The sequence below is a fragment of the Kluyveromyces lactis genome, assembly GCF_000002515.2.
Source record: "Kluyveromyces lactis strain NRRL Y-1140 chromosome E complete sequence".
In the NCBI taxonomy this organism is placed as follows: domain Eukaryota; kingdom Fungi; phylum Ascomycota; class Saccharomycetes; order Saccharomycetales; family Saccharomycetaceae; genus Kluyveromyces; species Kluyveromyces lactis.
Window position 1 is genome coordinate 2,120,729 of NC_006041.1, and position 17,082 is coordinate 2,137,810.

Genomic DNA, 17,082 nt, shown 5'->3' on the forward strand with positions numbered 1-17,082 from the left:
AAATTCAAGATATATATAACCACAAACACTATTTACTGAATTTGGAATAGAGATTTTCATCAAAGACAGATGGATTGTTATAAAAGGATGTCGGTCCATTCTGCAGCTTTTGATCGCTGACAAGCCCACTGATACCGGTAGAAAGAGGTTTCGGTGGTAATTGAGGCGGACCTGGATTCACTCCGGTGTTATTAGTGTTAGCGAGATTTGCAGGACTTTGAGTTACCGAGTCATTAACATCATTGCATAAGTTTAAATTTGCGAAACTCTTTGTAAGTGTTGTAGATTGTGTAGATTTTTGTGGTAAGTTAGGTGGCAATGTGTTGGAATCTATCAAGTTTACAGATTGTCCAGGGGTGGATGCGTGGCTTAATTCTCTAGTCATCTTGAGCAAAGTGTCGTAAAAGTTTAAACCCTTCGGCAAATCGGTACTAAATATAACGAATTGGTTAAAAGCCTTTTCAACCTTATCGAAAAAGGTCTGTCTTTCTTTCACTGTATTTTCTTGTTCAGGGGTCTTATCTTGTACTCCAATAAGTTTGAAAACTTCGTCCAACTTGATTTTTATGTCGTTAATCAAATTGTTTTGTTTGAATATTGTTGCTTCAATCCTAGTACTCAACGGTTTGAATTTAGTAAGCTCTTCCTCGAAGATAACCCTCATTTCCTTTTTCGGCTTACCTGTCAGCAATATCAACTTTTGAGTTATATCATCATTGTTCAAGCTTTCTTTGAAATCTTTTAAATTTCTTGTACGTTCTTCTTTTAGTAGTCGTAGAATCTCCTGATTGTGTTTGATATTATGAAGGCGATCTAAGATCTGTTGGTTTTTTGAGTCATCGAGATCAAGTAAGCTTGGTTCATCATTCCTTATCTGAAATTTACTCATTATGCTCCACAATAACTGATGGTTTGCTAACAAATTAACTTCCTCCAAGCATGGATTGATAGATGCAAATATTTTGTCATCAGATTGAGATGCCTGCACTAAAGAGTTCTTGATTTTCAAGGCATTTTCCCTTTGATCAGGAGAGACAGAGGATAAAATTGTAAGAATCTCATTTCTTTTGTCAAGAATATTTTGCATTTGCGCTCTTACATCTTTGAAATTACTGTCTTGCACAACTTTTGACCAAGTAGTTATTTTTTGCTTCATTATTTCATATTGAGGGTCATCTGATGAACCATTTCCACCGTGTACATATCTTGATTCAAGGTCTTTGATAAGTTTCGGTAAGTCAGTAAATTCAATGAATGATTGATATTCCCAGTCTGCTGTATCCGTCTCCTCGACCTCCTTTCTTAACAATGAAGCTTTTTCCTCAGAATAGATACTCTCATTTTCATAGACTTCCATAGGCACTATACCTTTAAAGGCACCATTACAGAGATCTACAACCTGCTCTAGGTATACCTTGAGCTGTTCTTCCCAGGTCACTGGCTTTACGGCGTCCATGGTTTTGATGCTTTCTATGCTCACATCAGCTGGTATCAAATCGTTATAAATGAAATCGTTGTCCTTAATTAAACTTTTCAACTTCTCTTCTATTACTGCTTTTAACCCTGTTAGATCAATCTCATCCTTCACATATACCTTATAGAAACCAGCCTCTTTTATTTCATGTACCGCAAGCTTACCATAAGCTATCGCCTCTCCAATTTTCTTAGCTTCCTCTAGCACTCTCAAGTGATTGTATGTCGAAATAGCCCTATACAAGTGAACCTTTAGGGTAATTATATCCTTCCATTTGTCTTCTCCATAAGGCGTAGTCCCAAAAGTTGCTGTTGAACTATCCTCATAAAATTCTTGACATTTCTCATACAAATTTAAGGCAGTATGTGCTAGTTTGCTGATCAAAGATGCTCTTTTCGAAGCATCTGGTCCATTAATCAACGTCATGAGAAACATTTCCTGAGCTTCGGCGTGCAACAATGTGGAGAGAAAAGATGTATTTTCTGCTGCACAATCGATAGAAGGTGAATTCAAAAAGTTGTTCGACATATAATCGAAGCAAGCCATTGCCTTGCTCAAATAAGGAATCGCGCTCTTATAATTATCAGACATTTTTTTCTTAGCGATTTGAGACAATAGAACACCGATGTTGTACATGACAGATGATTTCTCAAAGACTACAGTATGTTGCTTGAATTTTTTTTCTGACAACCTAGAGTGATATTCTGCTTCATACCACGTGAAATCCATCTGTAATGAACCGCTGTGTGCGCCTAACCTTAGATAGATTTGCTCCAATATAGCGGCGTACTTATAGTTCTGATCTAATAATGATTCTGGCGCAAGATCTGAATTAGCAGTGGTCCTACACGAATCAATCTCTGCCGTCTTGTCGCCATCATAAAACACGGACCACTGGCTAGATCCGTATGACCTTTTCAAATAGGTTATTAACCCTTTTGTCCAACTAATACTCTCTGTATCCTTAATTTTAAGTGGAAGTAGAACTGTTTTCATTATGAAATGATCGATTTAAAAGAAATAAAGAGTAGGTACTTGCAAACTGTCTTGCAACGCACAAATGTTAACTCTGGTGTAGTGGTTCTATCTTTGATTGCCCAAGTGCTTTATCGTTCTTGGTTAAGTAGTTTGTTTGTAGATGGCTAGGTCGATTAATGAAGGTTAGCATCAAAAGTATCAAAACGTGCAAAACGATCTTTAGGCGAAGCTTTCGAAAAATTTCGATGCACATCTGATTTTAACAACAGCAGCAGATTAAAGGAATGAAGGTTGACATAAAGATGACAGCGTTTAGTAGTATCTGAACCATTCTTCGTAGTTGATCATTGGAATCATCCAGAGTGCTCTGAGACATCCCATTCTCTTTACCATTAACACCCCCCTGTGAATTAAACAAATGTTTCAACTAAGAGGAATAAGAACCGTTGGACTTTTAGGGAAGAGAGGTCGTTTCTTTAGCACCTCTAGAAGGCTTCTAGATTCCGATGGTGTTGTTAAAAAGCCTGCCCCATTCAATCCACGTCATATGGGGGTTGCAAACCAGGTATATATCGCACCTTCCAAGAAAAATATGCCTAATCCAATAACGTCCCCAGTGGCTTATTTCAATGTCTTGGTCAGGAAGATCTATACGTTAGGTATGAACACCATTCAAGTAGCCTTATTCCGTTATCAATCAGGTCTCAAGCCAAATTTTTTACTGTGGAAGAACAAAGCTATCGAAACATATGTTCAAGTTAATGAAGCTTTTGCTAAAAGAGAACTGGATACCATCAAACCTCAAGTGTCCATATGGGTTGACGAGGCTTTGACAGCGAGAGCCAAACAAATCCCATCGAACATTACCTTGGACTGGGAATTGATTAAATTCAATGAAGTTCCAAAGTTAGTTTCCACACAAGCCATGATGATTCCCGGTCGTCCAGTTGAATTAATTCAATTGATTTATAAGTTTGATACCAAACAAAGGTTAATTAAGTTCGACAAGAAGAAAAGTAAAACTGATAAACTGGACAGAGATGTTATTGACTATATCGCTTTCCTTTGCGATGCAAGCACAAATGATATTCTATTAACTGGTTCTGTTTTTGAGAGTGCACCAGACGCGAAATTGCCAAAAGATAGCGAAACTTCGAACCAAATTGTAATCGAAAGAATGAAAGTTAACGGAGACTTGTTCAGAGTTCAACCACCTGTTAAAAAAGACTGATAAAAGTATATCTTAGTAATTAAAAGGCCTCGCTTTACGATACTACCTTGTAAATACCAATGTAAAAGATGATCATTAATGACTATATTTATTTATTTTCAGTAAATTCATAGACGTCGAAGTACACTAGGTTCATTTAACGCTATATGCAATACACTTGAGAACAATTTCGAAATTCAATTATCGGAAGAACTAGTTAACAAAGTGATGTTATAAATTTTCCATAACATTAACGTAACCTCTAGTCGATTTCTTTTTCCTTCTCGTCGACGATGCGCTGCTAACGCCTCCAGTCAATGCCATTAAATCATCTAGACCGTTTGCTTTTGACCCAGATAAGTTGACATTAGTATTCGAAACAGGTGGTTTCGAAGATACGGGTGATTCCGACTTTGTCTCTGCATCATCGGAGAAGTCTTTCACAGGATCAAGCGGTTTGCCGGTCAAAGGATTGGTGGGCATAACTGCGTGTGCAGTCCGTAACGCTGGACCTCCCACAACTGAACCTTGACGGGGTTTTATTTCAGGCGTTTTTGACATCTTACGCTTTACGACAGGAGGTGGTGGAGGTGGAGTCGCCACTTTCAATTTCTCTTCCTCAGTAGCATCCTTATTAACCCATCTTTTCAGGTTTTCGTCATAGTAAAAGTTATTCGCGTGTCCTAGTTTGGCCTTAATAGGTTTTTTCTCGTTAGAATCCTTCTTAAACCAGCCTAACCAACCTCCTGATGATTCGTTCTTCTGCTTCTTATCAGGTTTCCCGGCTTCATCCTCGCTCACAGTTTTAACTTCATCTTCATCTTCATCATTTTTCACTTTCTGGTTTTGATTTTCCGAGTTTCTTTCGGATATTTCCCTTTTTACTGAAATAGGTTCGTCTTCATCTTCGTCTTCTGTGTCTTCGACCAAGTCATCATAGTACTCTTCGGTATTAGTATCACTGACAATGAATGGTACGAAATTTGAGGTTTGAACCGGTCTGATTACAGGATCTTTGATTTTTGAAGAAGGCAATGTTTGTGAATCGTTCTGCAAGTGTGCCGGTAATCCAATAGATTTAACAGAAATCAAATTTTCTCCGAGACCAATATTAGAAGGAACAAAAGAATTTAGAGGTGGTGAGGACGTTTTGTTTTCAATTTCTTGTTTCTGTCCGTTTGGAGAATCAATAGTTTGCGGTTTGGCATCTTCACCGGACAGTTTATAGCTTCCATACGCATACATCGCAAGATCTTCTGGGCCACCTGTCTCATTAACTGGAGCACTATTATTATCATTGTTATAAGGCGAAGTTGAGGTTTGAGGCAGGGATGCCATAGAATGACTTTCCGTAATAGAAGAAGGTGAATACGGATTGTATGATTTTCTTGCAGTGCGTGGAGCAACACCGAAGCTATTCTTAGGTGCGTAAGGGTTCGCAGGTTCTGCTTTGTCTACACTCATATTTTTCAAAGAAGAAGGTTTAGAAGAAATAGAAGAGGCCGGGGAAAAAGAGTTGAGCGGTTGAGCTTGCGTGACGGGAACATTAATATCGGTTACTTGATTTTTGTCCTCTTCTTGCAAGTTTTCTGCAACAGGTAACTGATTGGTGACGTTTAACTGAGAAACAGACCCTTCAACGCCAGAGATCGAATTTTGTTCGGTACTCTCGAAATTGTTATCGTCTGAAAACTCTGAGTGCTGTAATTCATCTAATTCTGCATCAATTTCATTCCCAATCTCTTCCACAATGTCATCAACTACCGAATGTTGTTCATTTTCATGGAAACGAGGTGGCGCATTACTCCCAGTTTGGGTAGATTCAGTGGTTAAACCCGAGGTGACTGTATCATCGAATAGATTTTCTAACGGTAGTGCCTTATTGGAAGTAGATGATTGATGCTTCGTTGATTGTGGAGAGACTATTGGGGAAGGAACGCAGAATGAAGCAGTATTTTGGTTTGGCACACCCATCTTACTATAGAGTCTGTGGCCAGAAGAGACTGAAGAATTGCCATCTGATAAATCGTGATGGATTTGATATCCAGGGTATACTTGAGCTAAAGGTGGCAGTACAGGTTCAGGTGTAGAGTTGGAATTTGGCAGTTCTTTTTGTCCGAGAGAGGTTGCACCAGAGGGATTAACATAGTTATCAGGCTCTTCAAAGTGTGATGGATGTACAGTGTTACGAGCAGATGCAGTGGAGTTCAAAGGTTCTATATTAGAATGGCTGCCATAGAGCTCCCCAATTTTAGACTGAGGTTTCATATCACGTAGTGGTGGTGGACCGTATTTAGAATGAGTTTCTCTACTAGGTAATGATGAGGCCGGTAGGATTTTCGTAGTTGATTTAATGAGCGAGCTGTTATTGGACTGTAGCTGATTGATATGTGAGCGATTCAACGCAGGAGTCAAATAGGATGCTGCTTGTGATAAATCTGCCATGGATGGGTTTCTCGAAGAAGTTGGTGTAAACTTCTCAAAGACCTTGTCTTCAATTGCTGCTGTTTCTGACTCATCAATGTCTGTGTCACCTCCGATAAACTTGTTGAAGGATTTGTCAAGCTGTCCCCATACGCTGCTTAATTTTGGCTTCCCTAACCAGCCTACATTACTAGACGATAGTTGATTACTCAAATCTTCAATATAGCGTAATGTTTTCAAGGTAGTCTCTGAGTTCTTAGGAAGTGATTTTAGCATACTTTGGGCCATATCCATGTATTTTGTTGACGAACTGTTCAAACCGTAGTCACTTAAACCAGCTGCATGAATTATCTTCTGCGGTATCAATGACGTGAATCCGGAGAATGATGGATCTTTCTGACCGTACGTAAATTCGTATATTTCCGATAAGATCAAACTTTCAAATGAGTTTGGGCAGCAAATGTATTCGAATGTTGTAGAAGAAAACGGAATCAAAGGCTCTTCGGACATTGGAATATCGGCAACGATAAAAGCGATGGAACCAGCAATGACAAGACCTCTGCTGACCAAAAGCTCTCCGAATTGAAGCAAAAATTCCACCACAATAGGGGAAAGTTTTCCATTCGCAGGCACCTCCTCACAATTGTTTAGAATACATGCAATCAATAACTTCCAGTTATTTAGAGACCACTCTAGTTTCGTGGGATCTTGTTTAAAAGAATCTATCACCTTTTTAGAATTGCCAATGAAAACCTGGAAAATTGTAGCCAATAAATTAATAGAAGAGATGTCTCGTTCGTTGCTTTGCTCAAATTCTTGTGTCAAATACTGGTCCACAACTGACGACCATTTTTCCTTTCCTAGGATACTACCCAATAGTAATGCCATAGCATAATCTTTTAAAGCTAGAGAAAGATTTAAAGCATCGTCATGTGCGCCTGTTTGCAATAACGTTAAAACTCTAATCAAAGAATTGGCATCGAGTTTGTGAGCATTCGGGGCAGCAACCTTTGGAATGAACGGCTGAGACAAATAAGGAAGCAATATACTGGAATCGTAAATTATATTTGTCACAGCTTTTAAACTGTAGGATGGATCCAAACGCAGTTTTAAGAGCTCAAGCAAAATACAGGTATCATTCGCACCCTTTAGTTTCTTCTCTTCAATATAAGTATCTAGCCACTTAGCAATATCTTTGGATTTTGATTTTCCCTTGATTAGCGGACCCGGAAACTGTTCAAGAGTCTTGTCAAGAGTCAAAATGGAGTCGTTCGAAATAACATTAATTGAATCTAGTTTGGGCTCCACCGCCGATATGTAATCTTGTGTATTCGGTATTCCTACCACTACCTTTGCTGATTTTCCCCAATGGAAAATTGGAAACTGACGGCTTACAATATAAGAGCCATTCGCTTGAATCGATGGATTCCTCGATTGATCCATTATCGGAAAAGTAGACGCGATAGGTTGGTTTGTATTTTGCTGGGATGCATAGCCGTAGTTTGAGTCCACTTGGCTTCGAGGAAAACCAACAGGAATACCATTCAATTGCTGCTGTTGCTGCTGTTGCTGCTGTTGCTGCTGTAGTAGTTGTAGTTGTTGTAGTTGTTGTTGCTGTTGGTGTTGCTGTTGGTGTTGCTGTTGTTGTTGCTGCTGGAACTGTGGATGAACAGTTGGTGCATACTTACTACTATGAGCATGGTGTGCCGGAGCATATATGCTGGAGTTTGAGCGGGCATGAGTTTTTTTGTTATTTGCTGTCGTTGACAAAGTAGGCGAGAGTACTGGAGGAACGTTATGGCTATCAAATGTTGTTTGTAAATGATCTGTTGCCGTTGGAGCAGCAGTACTCAAATGCTGCGGTGGGAAACTATAGATATTGGATTCCGTAGAAGGAACACCTGGTATAGGTGGAATATGCCCAGGGTTGAACGAACCAGCACTATCTGCGGACGCATTTGTGAGTACTCTATTTCTCCTTGGTTGAGCCGGCTGGTACGGTGTTTCTTTGATAGAACTGGACGCCGTAGACTTTAGAGATGGAGTGTATGGATTGTGGGCAATGGTACCCACAGGTGAAACTATTGTATTCCTAGGAGGTGCAGAGAGGATGTTGGCCTGTAGGTTTTGGCCTTTGGAGGGAACATTATTAATGCCATATGCAACAGAATTTGGAGCAATTGTTGGATTGACTACTGCCACATTCTTCTTCGGTGCGTACGGATTGACTGGTGGGTCAATGCTTGTTCTCCTGGATTGAGCAGCAATTGGTTGTGAAGGCAAAGCAGAGCTCCCGCTAAAACTGTTTTGCGAAGCAATTCTAATAGGTGCCGCTCTTGTGGGTTTCAATTCAGGAATAGGTAATTCGGCGTAAAAGGGCTTTTGTGGGGCTTTTGTGTTATTTGGCTGCGGTCTTACAGGGGGTTGAATCAAAGGCTTTTCGGATGCTACACTGGAAAAAGAAGGCTGCCTTATTGATGGGAGAGGGCTCGTAATGTGCATCGGTTTCCCTCTTTTTATCTCCTGTTTAACTAAGTCTAGAGGGAAATCATAAGCATCGGTTCTATGCTTCGCCTCATCAAGCTTTTTATGCAATTCATTCACATCTGACACAGAAGACTGTGAAGAGTTGGAATTATTGATTAACTTCGGTTTCACGATACCAGGGGCCACTGAAGCTGGGACAGTGGAAGCAACTGGGTAAGTGTATGAGGAGGGATTTTGTGGGAAACTAGGTGGTTGACCAGAAACGCTGTTGGAGAATGAAGATGCCTGAGGTGAATAAGGATTGGATTGGGGATGATACGAATGTTTCACTGACTGTGGCACTGGCGATGATGCTGAAGGTAGGTAGCTCTTCTTTGGGGCCTGCGCGGTTTGAGGCTGTGGTACAATTACTTCTTCATCAGAATCTAATAAGCTCTCGTCATCGTCCAATAAATCATCATCATTCTCCAAAAATGAGAATTTCGTCGCTTCTTCAGAAGGAGAAGGTATTTCTTGTGTATTGCTTTGATCATTCAGCCAAGAAAGCCCTTCTTTTGCTCCGTCATCACCTTCGCTATTGAAAAGATCAGTATCTTCATCACCCGTTGCTTTCTCAATGGCATCATTAACAGGTTGTACTGGAGAAGAATTCTCTCCTGAAACAAGCTCCGTCGGTGTAGCTTCATGTTCCATACCCTGTGTGTCGTTATCGGAAGTTAAATAGTCATTATCATCGTCTAGAAGAGCATCAAGTGTCACCATGTTCGGTGCTTTTCTGCCGTCATTCACCTGGGATAATGGCTCATTAAAGTTTTCAATAGTAGCTACTTCTCTCTCGGACTGATCCAATTGTACTGTATTCTTTTCATCGTGAAGTAAAGGAGGGAATTGTTCTTGCTGATCGTAATCATTAATACTTTCCTGTTGTGGCAGTTCCCGACCGACCTCTGCAGAAATACTGGGCAATTCTTCGGCTATTATCTGATCTTGCCAAGGCAGTCCCTCCGTTTGTACCGTGTCGTCATTGCCAAATAATTCTTCAACGGGATCATTAATCACAGAAGGTTGAGCTTCAACTGGCATACTTCCTATAACTGAGTCGGGCGCTTTTTCAGAAGCAGTAATCTCATTTGAAACGTGCTGCGCATTATTAAGAGTACCGACATTCCCAACGTTAGCATCATTGGTAAATGCTGCAGCGACAACCGGTACATCTGGAGCTTGTTCCTTAACAATGGAATCGAACACTGCAGCCTCATTTGCAATAGTGTCATTATTTTCTTGTTGGAACAAGTCAGATAAATCGTTGTGCTCTGGTACAGCGTCTGGAATGGCTTCAGTATGAACCAATTGCGGTGTATCTGCTTGTGAAGCCTCTGACTGCGGCGATACTTGTGCATTAACCGACCTTACAGAGCCAATTGCCTCGGCAGAAGACTCTAAATGAACATCTGTGGTCTGCGGTACAATCGCAGATTCATCTGCCGAGCCATTAGAAGCATGTAGCCTTTTCTGCTTTAGCTTAAGCTTCTTCTTCTGATTCTTCCTTTTCTTAGCGTCTGGGCCCATAACTGCTTTAACTTCTTCTTCTCAACAAGCTATTACAATTCCCGATCAGAAAAAAGAAAATAGATAAAACTGGTACACAATAAGAGCACCAGTGAATTTAGTAACTGGTCGTTAACGCCTGATTTCCAAGTGCTGTAGAACGTCTATTCTTTGCCTTTTTTTCTTTCTGTTTCCGTTCTATTTACGATGTGATTTGTTCAGTATTTATTAATCTGCCGTTTGCATATTCAAATCTTTGGAATCATACTGTAAACACGAGAGGGAAAGACAGTTTATTCAAGGTCATGTGGTACGGATATTTAATTACCCGGACAATTAATTTTCTTAACAGCTTGGCCAAGATACTAAATGGCTAACGGTTTACTATGACGGTAAAAGAAAAAAAGACTGAAATTCGATAAAAAAAATCATCTTCCAGCGATGAGATGTGATGGGATGAGATGAGATGAGTTTTAGCTGTAACTCTGAGTGGGCTCGGTTAACTTGTAGTGCTCTGTACTTTGAATATTTGGAAACAGTTGGTCGGCTAGTTTGGTTCAACTGTGAACAGAAGTATTTCACGGAGGAAACTAGGATAAATCGATAAGTAATGGGTCGCAAAGGTAAGGGTCCAAAGAATAATAAACAAAAGCTAGCTCCAGAGAAGGAACGGTTCTTGCAATGTTGTTCCGATATTACTATTGAGTTGATCAGTTCTTTAACTGGTGGTTCCAGCAAGGAGGTCAATTTGAATGGATTGATTACAAGGTACTCTAAAAGGTACAAGTTGAAGCAACAACCAAGGTTGACGGATATTATCAACTCTATTCCAGATCAGCATAAGAAATATTTATTACCCAAGCTTAAGGCTAAACCTGTGAGGACGGCTTCTGGTATTGCTGTTGTGGCTGTTATGTGTAAACCACACCGTTGTCCTCATATTGCATACACTGGTAACATTTGTGTTTATTGTCCAGGTGGTCCAGATTCAGATTTCGAATATTCGACACAGTCGTACACGGGGTATGAACCAACATCTATGCGTGCTATTCGTGCTCGTTATGATCCATACGAACAAGCTCGTGGTAGAATAGAGCAGTTGAAACAGTTGGGTCATTCTATAGACAAGGTTGAGTATATTATCATGGGTGGTACTTTCATGTCCTTGCCTAAGGATTACAGAGAAGATTTCATTGTCAAATTGCATAATGCGTTGTCCGGCTTCAATGGTAATGATATAGATGAAGCTATTCAATACTCTCAACAGTCTTTGACTAAATGTGTCGGTATCACTATCGAAACTAGACCTGACTACTGTACACAGACCCACTTGGATGATATGTTGAAATATGGTTGTACGAGATTGGAAATTGGTGTTCAATCTCTATATGAAGACGTAGCCAGAGATACCAATAGAGGTCATACTGTTCAATCGGTTTGCGAAACATTTGCGGTCGCTAAAGATGCCGGTTACAAGATTGTTTCACACATGATGCCTGATTTACCAAATGTGGGGATGGAAAGAGATATAGAACAATTCAAAGAATACTTTGAAAATCCTGCTTTTAGAACAGATGGGTTGAAAATCTATCCAACTTTGGTCATCAGAGGTACCGGTCTATACGAACTTTGGAAAACTGGTAGATACAAGTCGTATAACGCGAATGCTCTCGTGGATCTAGTCGCACGTATCATGGCACTTGTTCCACCTTGGACAAGAATTTATCGTGTGCAAAGAGATATCCCTATGCCACTTGTTACATCTGGTGTCGATAATGGTAACCTAAGGGAATTAGCATTAGCAAGAATGAAGGATTTTGGTACCACATCAAGAGATGTCCGTACCAGGGAAGTCGGTATTCAAGAAGTTCACCATAAAGTTCAACCTGATCAAGTTGAACTTATTCGAAGAGATTATTATGCCAATGGTGGCTGGGAAACTTTCCTATCTTATGAAGATCCAAAACAAGATATTTTGATTGGTTTATTGAGATTAAGAAAGGCTTCAAAGAAATACACATATCGTAAGGAATTTACTTCACAAAGGACTTCTATTGTCAGAGAATTGCACGTGTATGGTTCTGTTGTTCCGCTACATTCAAGAGATCCAAGGAAGTTCCAACATCAAGGGTTCGGTACGTTATTAATGGAAGAGGCTGAAAAGATTGCTAGGGAAGAACATGGATCTGAAAAGATTTCTGTTATCTCTGGTGTTGGTGTCAGAAACTATTACGCAAAGCTTGGATATGAACTGGATGGTCCGTACATGTCTAAAAGGCTATATCAGGAGTGTTAAATATGAATCACAATTTTATCAATATTTATTGTTCAGAGGAGGAGTTTCTCGAATTATTTTATGTACGTAGATATATAATCTATTTATTTGTTTTGCATTTGGTTCTATGTAATAACGCATTTTTTATCGGTTGGATCAATAAATTCTGGCACTTCTCTCTTCTGCAACATATGGATGCTCTTTGTAATACTTCGCGATGTCAATAAAGGTTTGTTTTAAACGATCCAAACCTTCTTGGTCGATATTCTGGTAATGGAATGCTAGTCTGCCATCCCATAATCTAACATTATTCTTTTCCGCAAATTCCAACAAGAGCTTCAATGATATTTTTGACTTAGCTAAATCCACAAATATAAAATTTGTCTCAACAGGATGTTGTAAGACCAATTCAAACTGATACTGGTCCTTTAGTGTATGGAATAAATCTGTCCAAAACCTGCTGGTAGCCTTGTTAACTTCAACAATCCTGTTCGGGAAGTTGAGATCAATACAGTAATTAGCAATCTTAGTGATAAACCCGGCTTGTCTTATACCGCCACCTTGTTGTTTCTGTATGTGCCTAGCTTTCTTGATGAATTGAGACGACCCCACTAACACTGAACCAATTGGTGCTCCGATGGACTTAGAAAGACAGATCGAGACTGAGTCCACTAATTTTGACACTTTTTGCATGTATTCTATTTCAGTCTCAAACTCCGAAGAGGAATTATTAGCGGCGGCGGTGGCGGCGGCAGCATTCCACAATCTTGCTCCATCGAGATGAATTTTAATGTCTTGGGAATGAGCCCAGTCGCTGATTCTTTGAAGTTCAGTCAGAGGAAACAACATACCATGCAAGGTGTTCTCCAAGCATATTAATCTTGTTGGAGCTAGGTGTATATCGCCTATGTCAGGGACATAATTCTCCTTTATATCTTCCAATGTTAAGTAACAGCCGTTACTTGCCATGGTAGGCATTACCAAAGCTTGGGAAAGTACTGCAATCCCGGCACATTCATCAACAAAAATATGAGCTCGTTTATCACAAAGTACAGAGTAAGGTGGTGCGAAATTCAAGTGGGAGCGGACAGCTATTTGGTTTGCCAATGTTGTTGACATGCAAAACAAACCCTCTGATTTCTCGCCACTGTGAACCCTGCCACCAAGAATCTCGTCAGATAATCTAGCTTCCAATGAACACGTATCTGTATCTTCTAAATTGATAGTATCTCCCAATGAAGCATCGGTCACTTGGCTCCAGAAATCTTTTGTCGGTATCGTGAATGTGTCGGATCTGAAATCCCCTGCAGAAGAAGTATACAAAGGTGGAATAGGCATATTAGTACACAATTAACGACGGAGCCTTTGAAATAATTATGATCTCTGACAATCTATTGCACTTCGTAGTATTGGTGCCGATCGATAGTATTTCTTTCATATGACTGTATTTAATGTCAGCTTTATGTTGCAACTTTCTGGTATCTTATATTTACTATTTTCATTTCTATATTTTCGTATGACATTATGCAGCCATATTAACTGTGGATACGAAGCTTGTCACGTAATTACAGTGATATTCTATGCAAACCGCAGGTTATCCATGAAGAGGAAGATGAGTAAGTTATATAATAAAACAATAACTGCAACTAAGAGTGTTAATAACAGGAAAACTTTTTTTTTCTTTTAAATATGCGAGGTAAACTGATTCGCTCTCATAATATAAATAGGAACATGATGACTCAAGGTGAGTATGACAAGAACTATAATCATTCTGATTTGCTTCTTTCTTCTAGATGATGGCATGTGGCTGTTACACATGATCCTAAGAATTCATGAGAAAATGGTGTGCTGATATGAGAAGTTTTGATGACCACTTCAGGTAGAACCTTCCATCTCCATATCATTTCGTATTCGTCACGTTTTCCATGAATGTATATTCTTAGGTATTCCAAATATACGATGTAGAAATAAACGCCGAGGCCAGTGAGTAAGTGCCACCATCCATGTAATTCTAGCAATACTCCTAGTGGTAACCTTAAATATGATCTTCTAATAGTGATCCAAAACTGACAGAAATGAACATCAAGTTGCCAGACGAAATAACCAGCCAGAAATATGGTGATACCAAGTAACATAGCATTTTGTAGGTTACGTTTAGCAACCGGATCGTTTACAAACTGTGTGGTGAGTTTGAAGGCAAACCAAATAACGATAGCGTTGATTAGAGCGTAACCAGCCTGATGGATCGTTGGATTCTTGAAAATGAGGTATATAGCCGTAAGTAAATTAGCACCCATAAAGATGGTTAATCCGACAGTCCATTGTTTTCTCCTGGTGGGAGACCTGATCCTCGACGTAGCTACATCAATCTCCTCGCAGAATATGCTCCATGCAGGAATGCAAGTAGCATAAACCATAGGTAACTCATCTAATAACTGGTACTTGTATTGCAAAGTCATATGGAATAACCAGGATCCGATCCCGACCAATCCAAAACCAGCACAAACCAACTTAAACCGGGTCTCTAGTTTATTTTTCCATGAAGAATACAACAGGTATAATGCTAGTAAAATAAATCCACTATTAGTGAGTGTGTTTGACCATTCCGCTATATAGGGCGATATCACATAATTCTCCTCACACCAATCTATAGTAGAAGTAGGAGTACCCCAGAACCCTGATTCTGGTGGTGTCGGATAATCTCTGAAGATTCCAAATAGATTCGGTGACATTTTTTTTGGTTTCCTTTGGTTGTCTTTATGGAGTGTATCGATTGTCCTTTGTGGTATTGATTGTGCGGTCTTTTAATATAGGTATACTGAGATTACTAATTTTTTTATTAGAACCGATACCCTATTTTAGAATGTCATAGGAAATGTCCAAAATGGGACAGTAAGGATTTCCCAATAAGAAGCTTCACGTAAATCTAGGATGGACCACTTCCTTATATACGTTCAGTGATACCAACGAGAAATTGTTCTAGCATATATTCTGCACTTATATAGGAGAAAGAGCTTTAATAATATTTTTATATGCATCTTCATATCGATACTGTTTTGAAAACCCCATAGAATGCGGCTTATTAGAGATAAAGTATCGTTGTTTTCCACTATAGGGAAAAAAAGAACAAAGAATTTTGGATTGACCAGGTGACTTAAACGCTTGAACGAGGGACATTCAAGGGGAAGAGCACCGTTGTTCAAATTAATCACTCAAAATGGTCCGATCATGGATTTGAAGAGCTCGTTCAATATTTTTTATGGCGGGGTTAATTTCTCTATAAGCGGTGGTAGAAAGACGGGGAAGGTGAAACGAGAAAGTGAGAATGCTAAGAAGTGAATTTTGTCTATTCTATAATTGATACAACTTTTACTTACAACTGCTGCAACAAAGCAAATTCAAAGGGCATAATAGATGTAGGTAGTTTGCGTATATATTGTTTTGTTCTTTTTGGGAGATCATAAGACACAGTAGGCACCATCCACTAGTAGATCGGAACCGGTAGTGTATGTGGATGCATCCGAAGCGAAGTACAAGTATGCACCGACAAGTTCTTGGGGCAAACCTTCACGGCCCATAGGGATCAACGAATGCCATTTGTTCTTCAAATCTTCGTCAACGAAGTTCGAAATTGGGGTAGCGATGTAACCTGGGGACACGGTATTGACACGAGCGAAGCCAGCCCATTCGACGGCCAAAGATTTAGCGAAATGGATGACACCGGCCTTGGCAGCATTGTAACAGGCTTGCAATTGAGGGATATTCACGATGTGACCAGACATCGACGCAGTGATAACCATGGACCCGCTTCCTTGGCGTTTGAATTGGGCACCCACGTACTTGGCACAGTAGTAAACACCATTGAAATCGGTATGGATCACTTTGTTCCATTCATCGGTATCGGTCCCACTTTCCGCTGCTTCCACTAGCGGACCTTTAGTCCATGGAACACCAGCGTTGGCGATAAAAACGTCAATCTTACCGAACTCTTGGATAACGTCTTCGATAGTTTTCTTTACTTTGGCTTCTTCGGTGACGGGACACTGGTATGCGACCACTTTCACGTTGTATTTAGCTGATAACTCCACAGCTCTTTCGACCAATGCGGCATTGGAATTATACCATACCGCAAGAGAGGCACCAGCTTGTGCAAGCCCTTCAGCCACGGCATACCCGATACCAGAAGAGGCACCAGTCACGACAGCCACTTTCCCCTTCAAGGAGAACAGATCAAGTACGTTGCTGGCCAACTTTGGAGGCTCTTGAGGGGTAGGCAATTCGGTAGCTAATGTATAGGGCATAATGATAGTATGTTTCTTGGGTATTGTATATGTAGTTTCTTTAGTTTACTACTAATAATGCTCAACGTTCAAAGTTTGCAAACCGAAACATCCATCAGTTAAGTAAGATTATGCATCATGTCTGGTCTCTCTTTATATAATCTGGCATGGCTATGGAACACTTCAGAATTTGTTTTAAGTCAGTCAGCGTTTCTTGACAGTTTCATTAGGGGGAAAACAATTCGAATGCCTAAAAAATCGGGAAATCTCAACGAACCTTTCTACGTCCGTTGCTACCAGTTGGAGAACGGATGAATATTGTTCGGTACCCATACCTAGTACCCAGTTCGGGGAAACGAAATACTGTAGCAAAACGCAGAAACGCGTCATGACCGTGTCCCAATGG

The 17,082-nt window shown here is 40.0% G+C and overlaps 7 protein-coding genes across 7 annotated transcripts; 2 read left to right on the top strand and 5 right to left on the bottom strand.

The window, feature by feature from the left end:
- Window positions 1–28: 28 nt before the first annotated feature.
- BRO1 (Bro1p) lies at window positions 29–2,470 on the bottom strand (the record flags this gene model as incomplete). The annotated part of the gene is made up of 1 exon (XM_455027.1): window positions 29–2,470. One exon carries the CDS (start codon window positions 2,468–2,470, stop codon window positions 29–31), a length of 2,442 nt encoding a protein of 813 aa, XP_455027.1.
- Window positions 2,471–2,870: 400 nt separating this feature from the next.
- MBA1 (Mba1p) lies at window positions 2,871–3,683 on the top strand (the record flags this gene model as incomplete). Its single annotated transcript, XM_455028.1, has 1 exon — window positions 2,871–3,683. One exon carries the CDS (start codon window positions 2,871–2,873, stop codon window positions 3,681–3,683), a length of 813 nt encoding a protein of 270 aa, XP_455028.1.
- Window positions 3,684–3,893: 210 nt separating this feature from the next.
- SEC16 (COPII coat assembly protein SEC16) lies at window positions 3,894–10,142 on the bottom strand (the record flags this gene model as incomplete). Its single annotated transcript, XM_455029.1, has 1 exon — window positions 3,894–10,142. One exon carries the CDS (start codon window positions 10,140–10,142, stop codon window positions 3,894–3,896), a length of 6,249 nt encoding a protein of 2,082 aa, XP_455029.1.
- Window positions 10,143–10,731: 589 nt separating this feature from the next.
- ELP3 (Elongator subunit ELP3) lies at window positions 10,732–12,417 on the top strand (the record flags this gene model as incomplete). Its single annotated transcript, XM_455030.1, has 1 exon — window positions 10,732–12,417. One exon carries the CDS (start codon window positions 10,732–10,734, stop codon window positions 12,415–12,417), a length of 1,686 nt encoding a protein of 561 aa, XP_455030.1.
- A 135-nt stretch (window positions 12,418–12,552) lies between these two features.
- On the bottom strand, window positions 12,553–13,734 carry KLLA0_E23959g (uncharacterized protein; the record flags this gene model as incomplete). The annotated part of the gene is made up of 1 exon (XM_455031.1): window positions 12,553–13,734. The coding sequence occupies one exon, from the start codon at window positions 13,732–13,734 to the stop codon at window positions 12,553–12,555; it is 1,182 nt and encodes a 393-aa protein (XP_455031.1).
- Window positions 13,735–14,162: 428 nt separating this feature from the next.
- YDC1 (alkaline dihydroceramidase) lies at window positions 14,163–15,128 on the bottom strand (the record flags this gene model as incomplete). The annotated part of the gene is made up of 1 exon (XM_455032.1): window positions 14,163–15,128. One exon carries the CDS (start codon window positions 15,126–15,128, stop codon window positions 14,163–14,165), a length of 966 nt encoding a protein of 321 aa, XP_455032.1.
- Window positions 15,129–15,854: 726 nt separating this feature from the next.
- On the bottom strand, window positions 15,855–16,697 carry KLLA0_E24003g (SDR family oxidoreductase; the record flags this gene model as incomplete). Its single annotated transcript, XM_455033.1, has 1 exon — window positions 15,855–16,697. The coding sequence occupies one exon, from the start codon at window positions 16,695–16,697 to the stop codon at window positions 15,855–15,857; it is 843 nt and encodes a 280-aa protein (XP_455033.1).
- Between the last annotated feature and the right edge of the window lie 385 nt (window positions 16,698–17,082).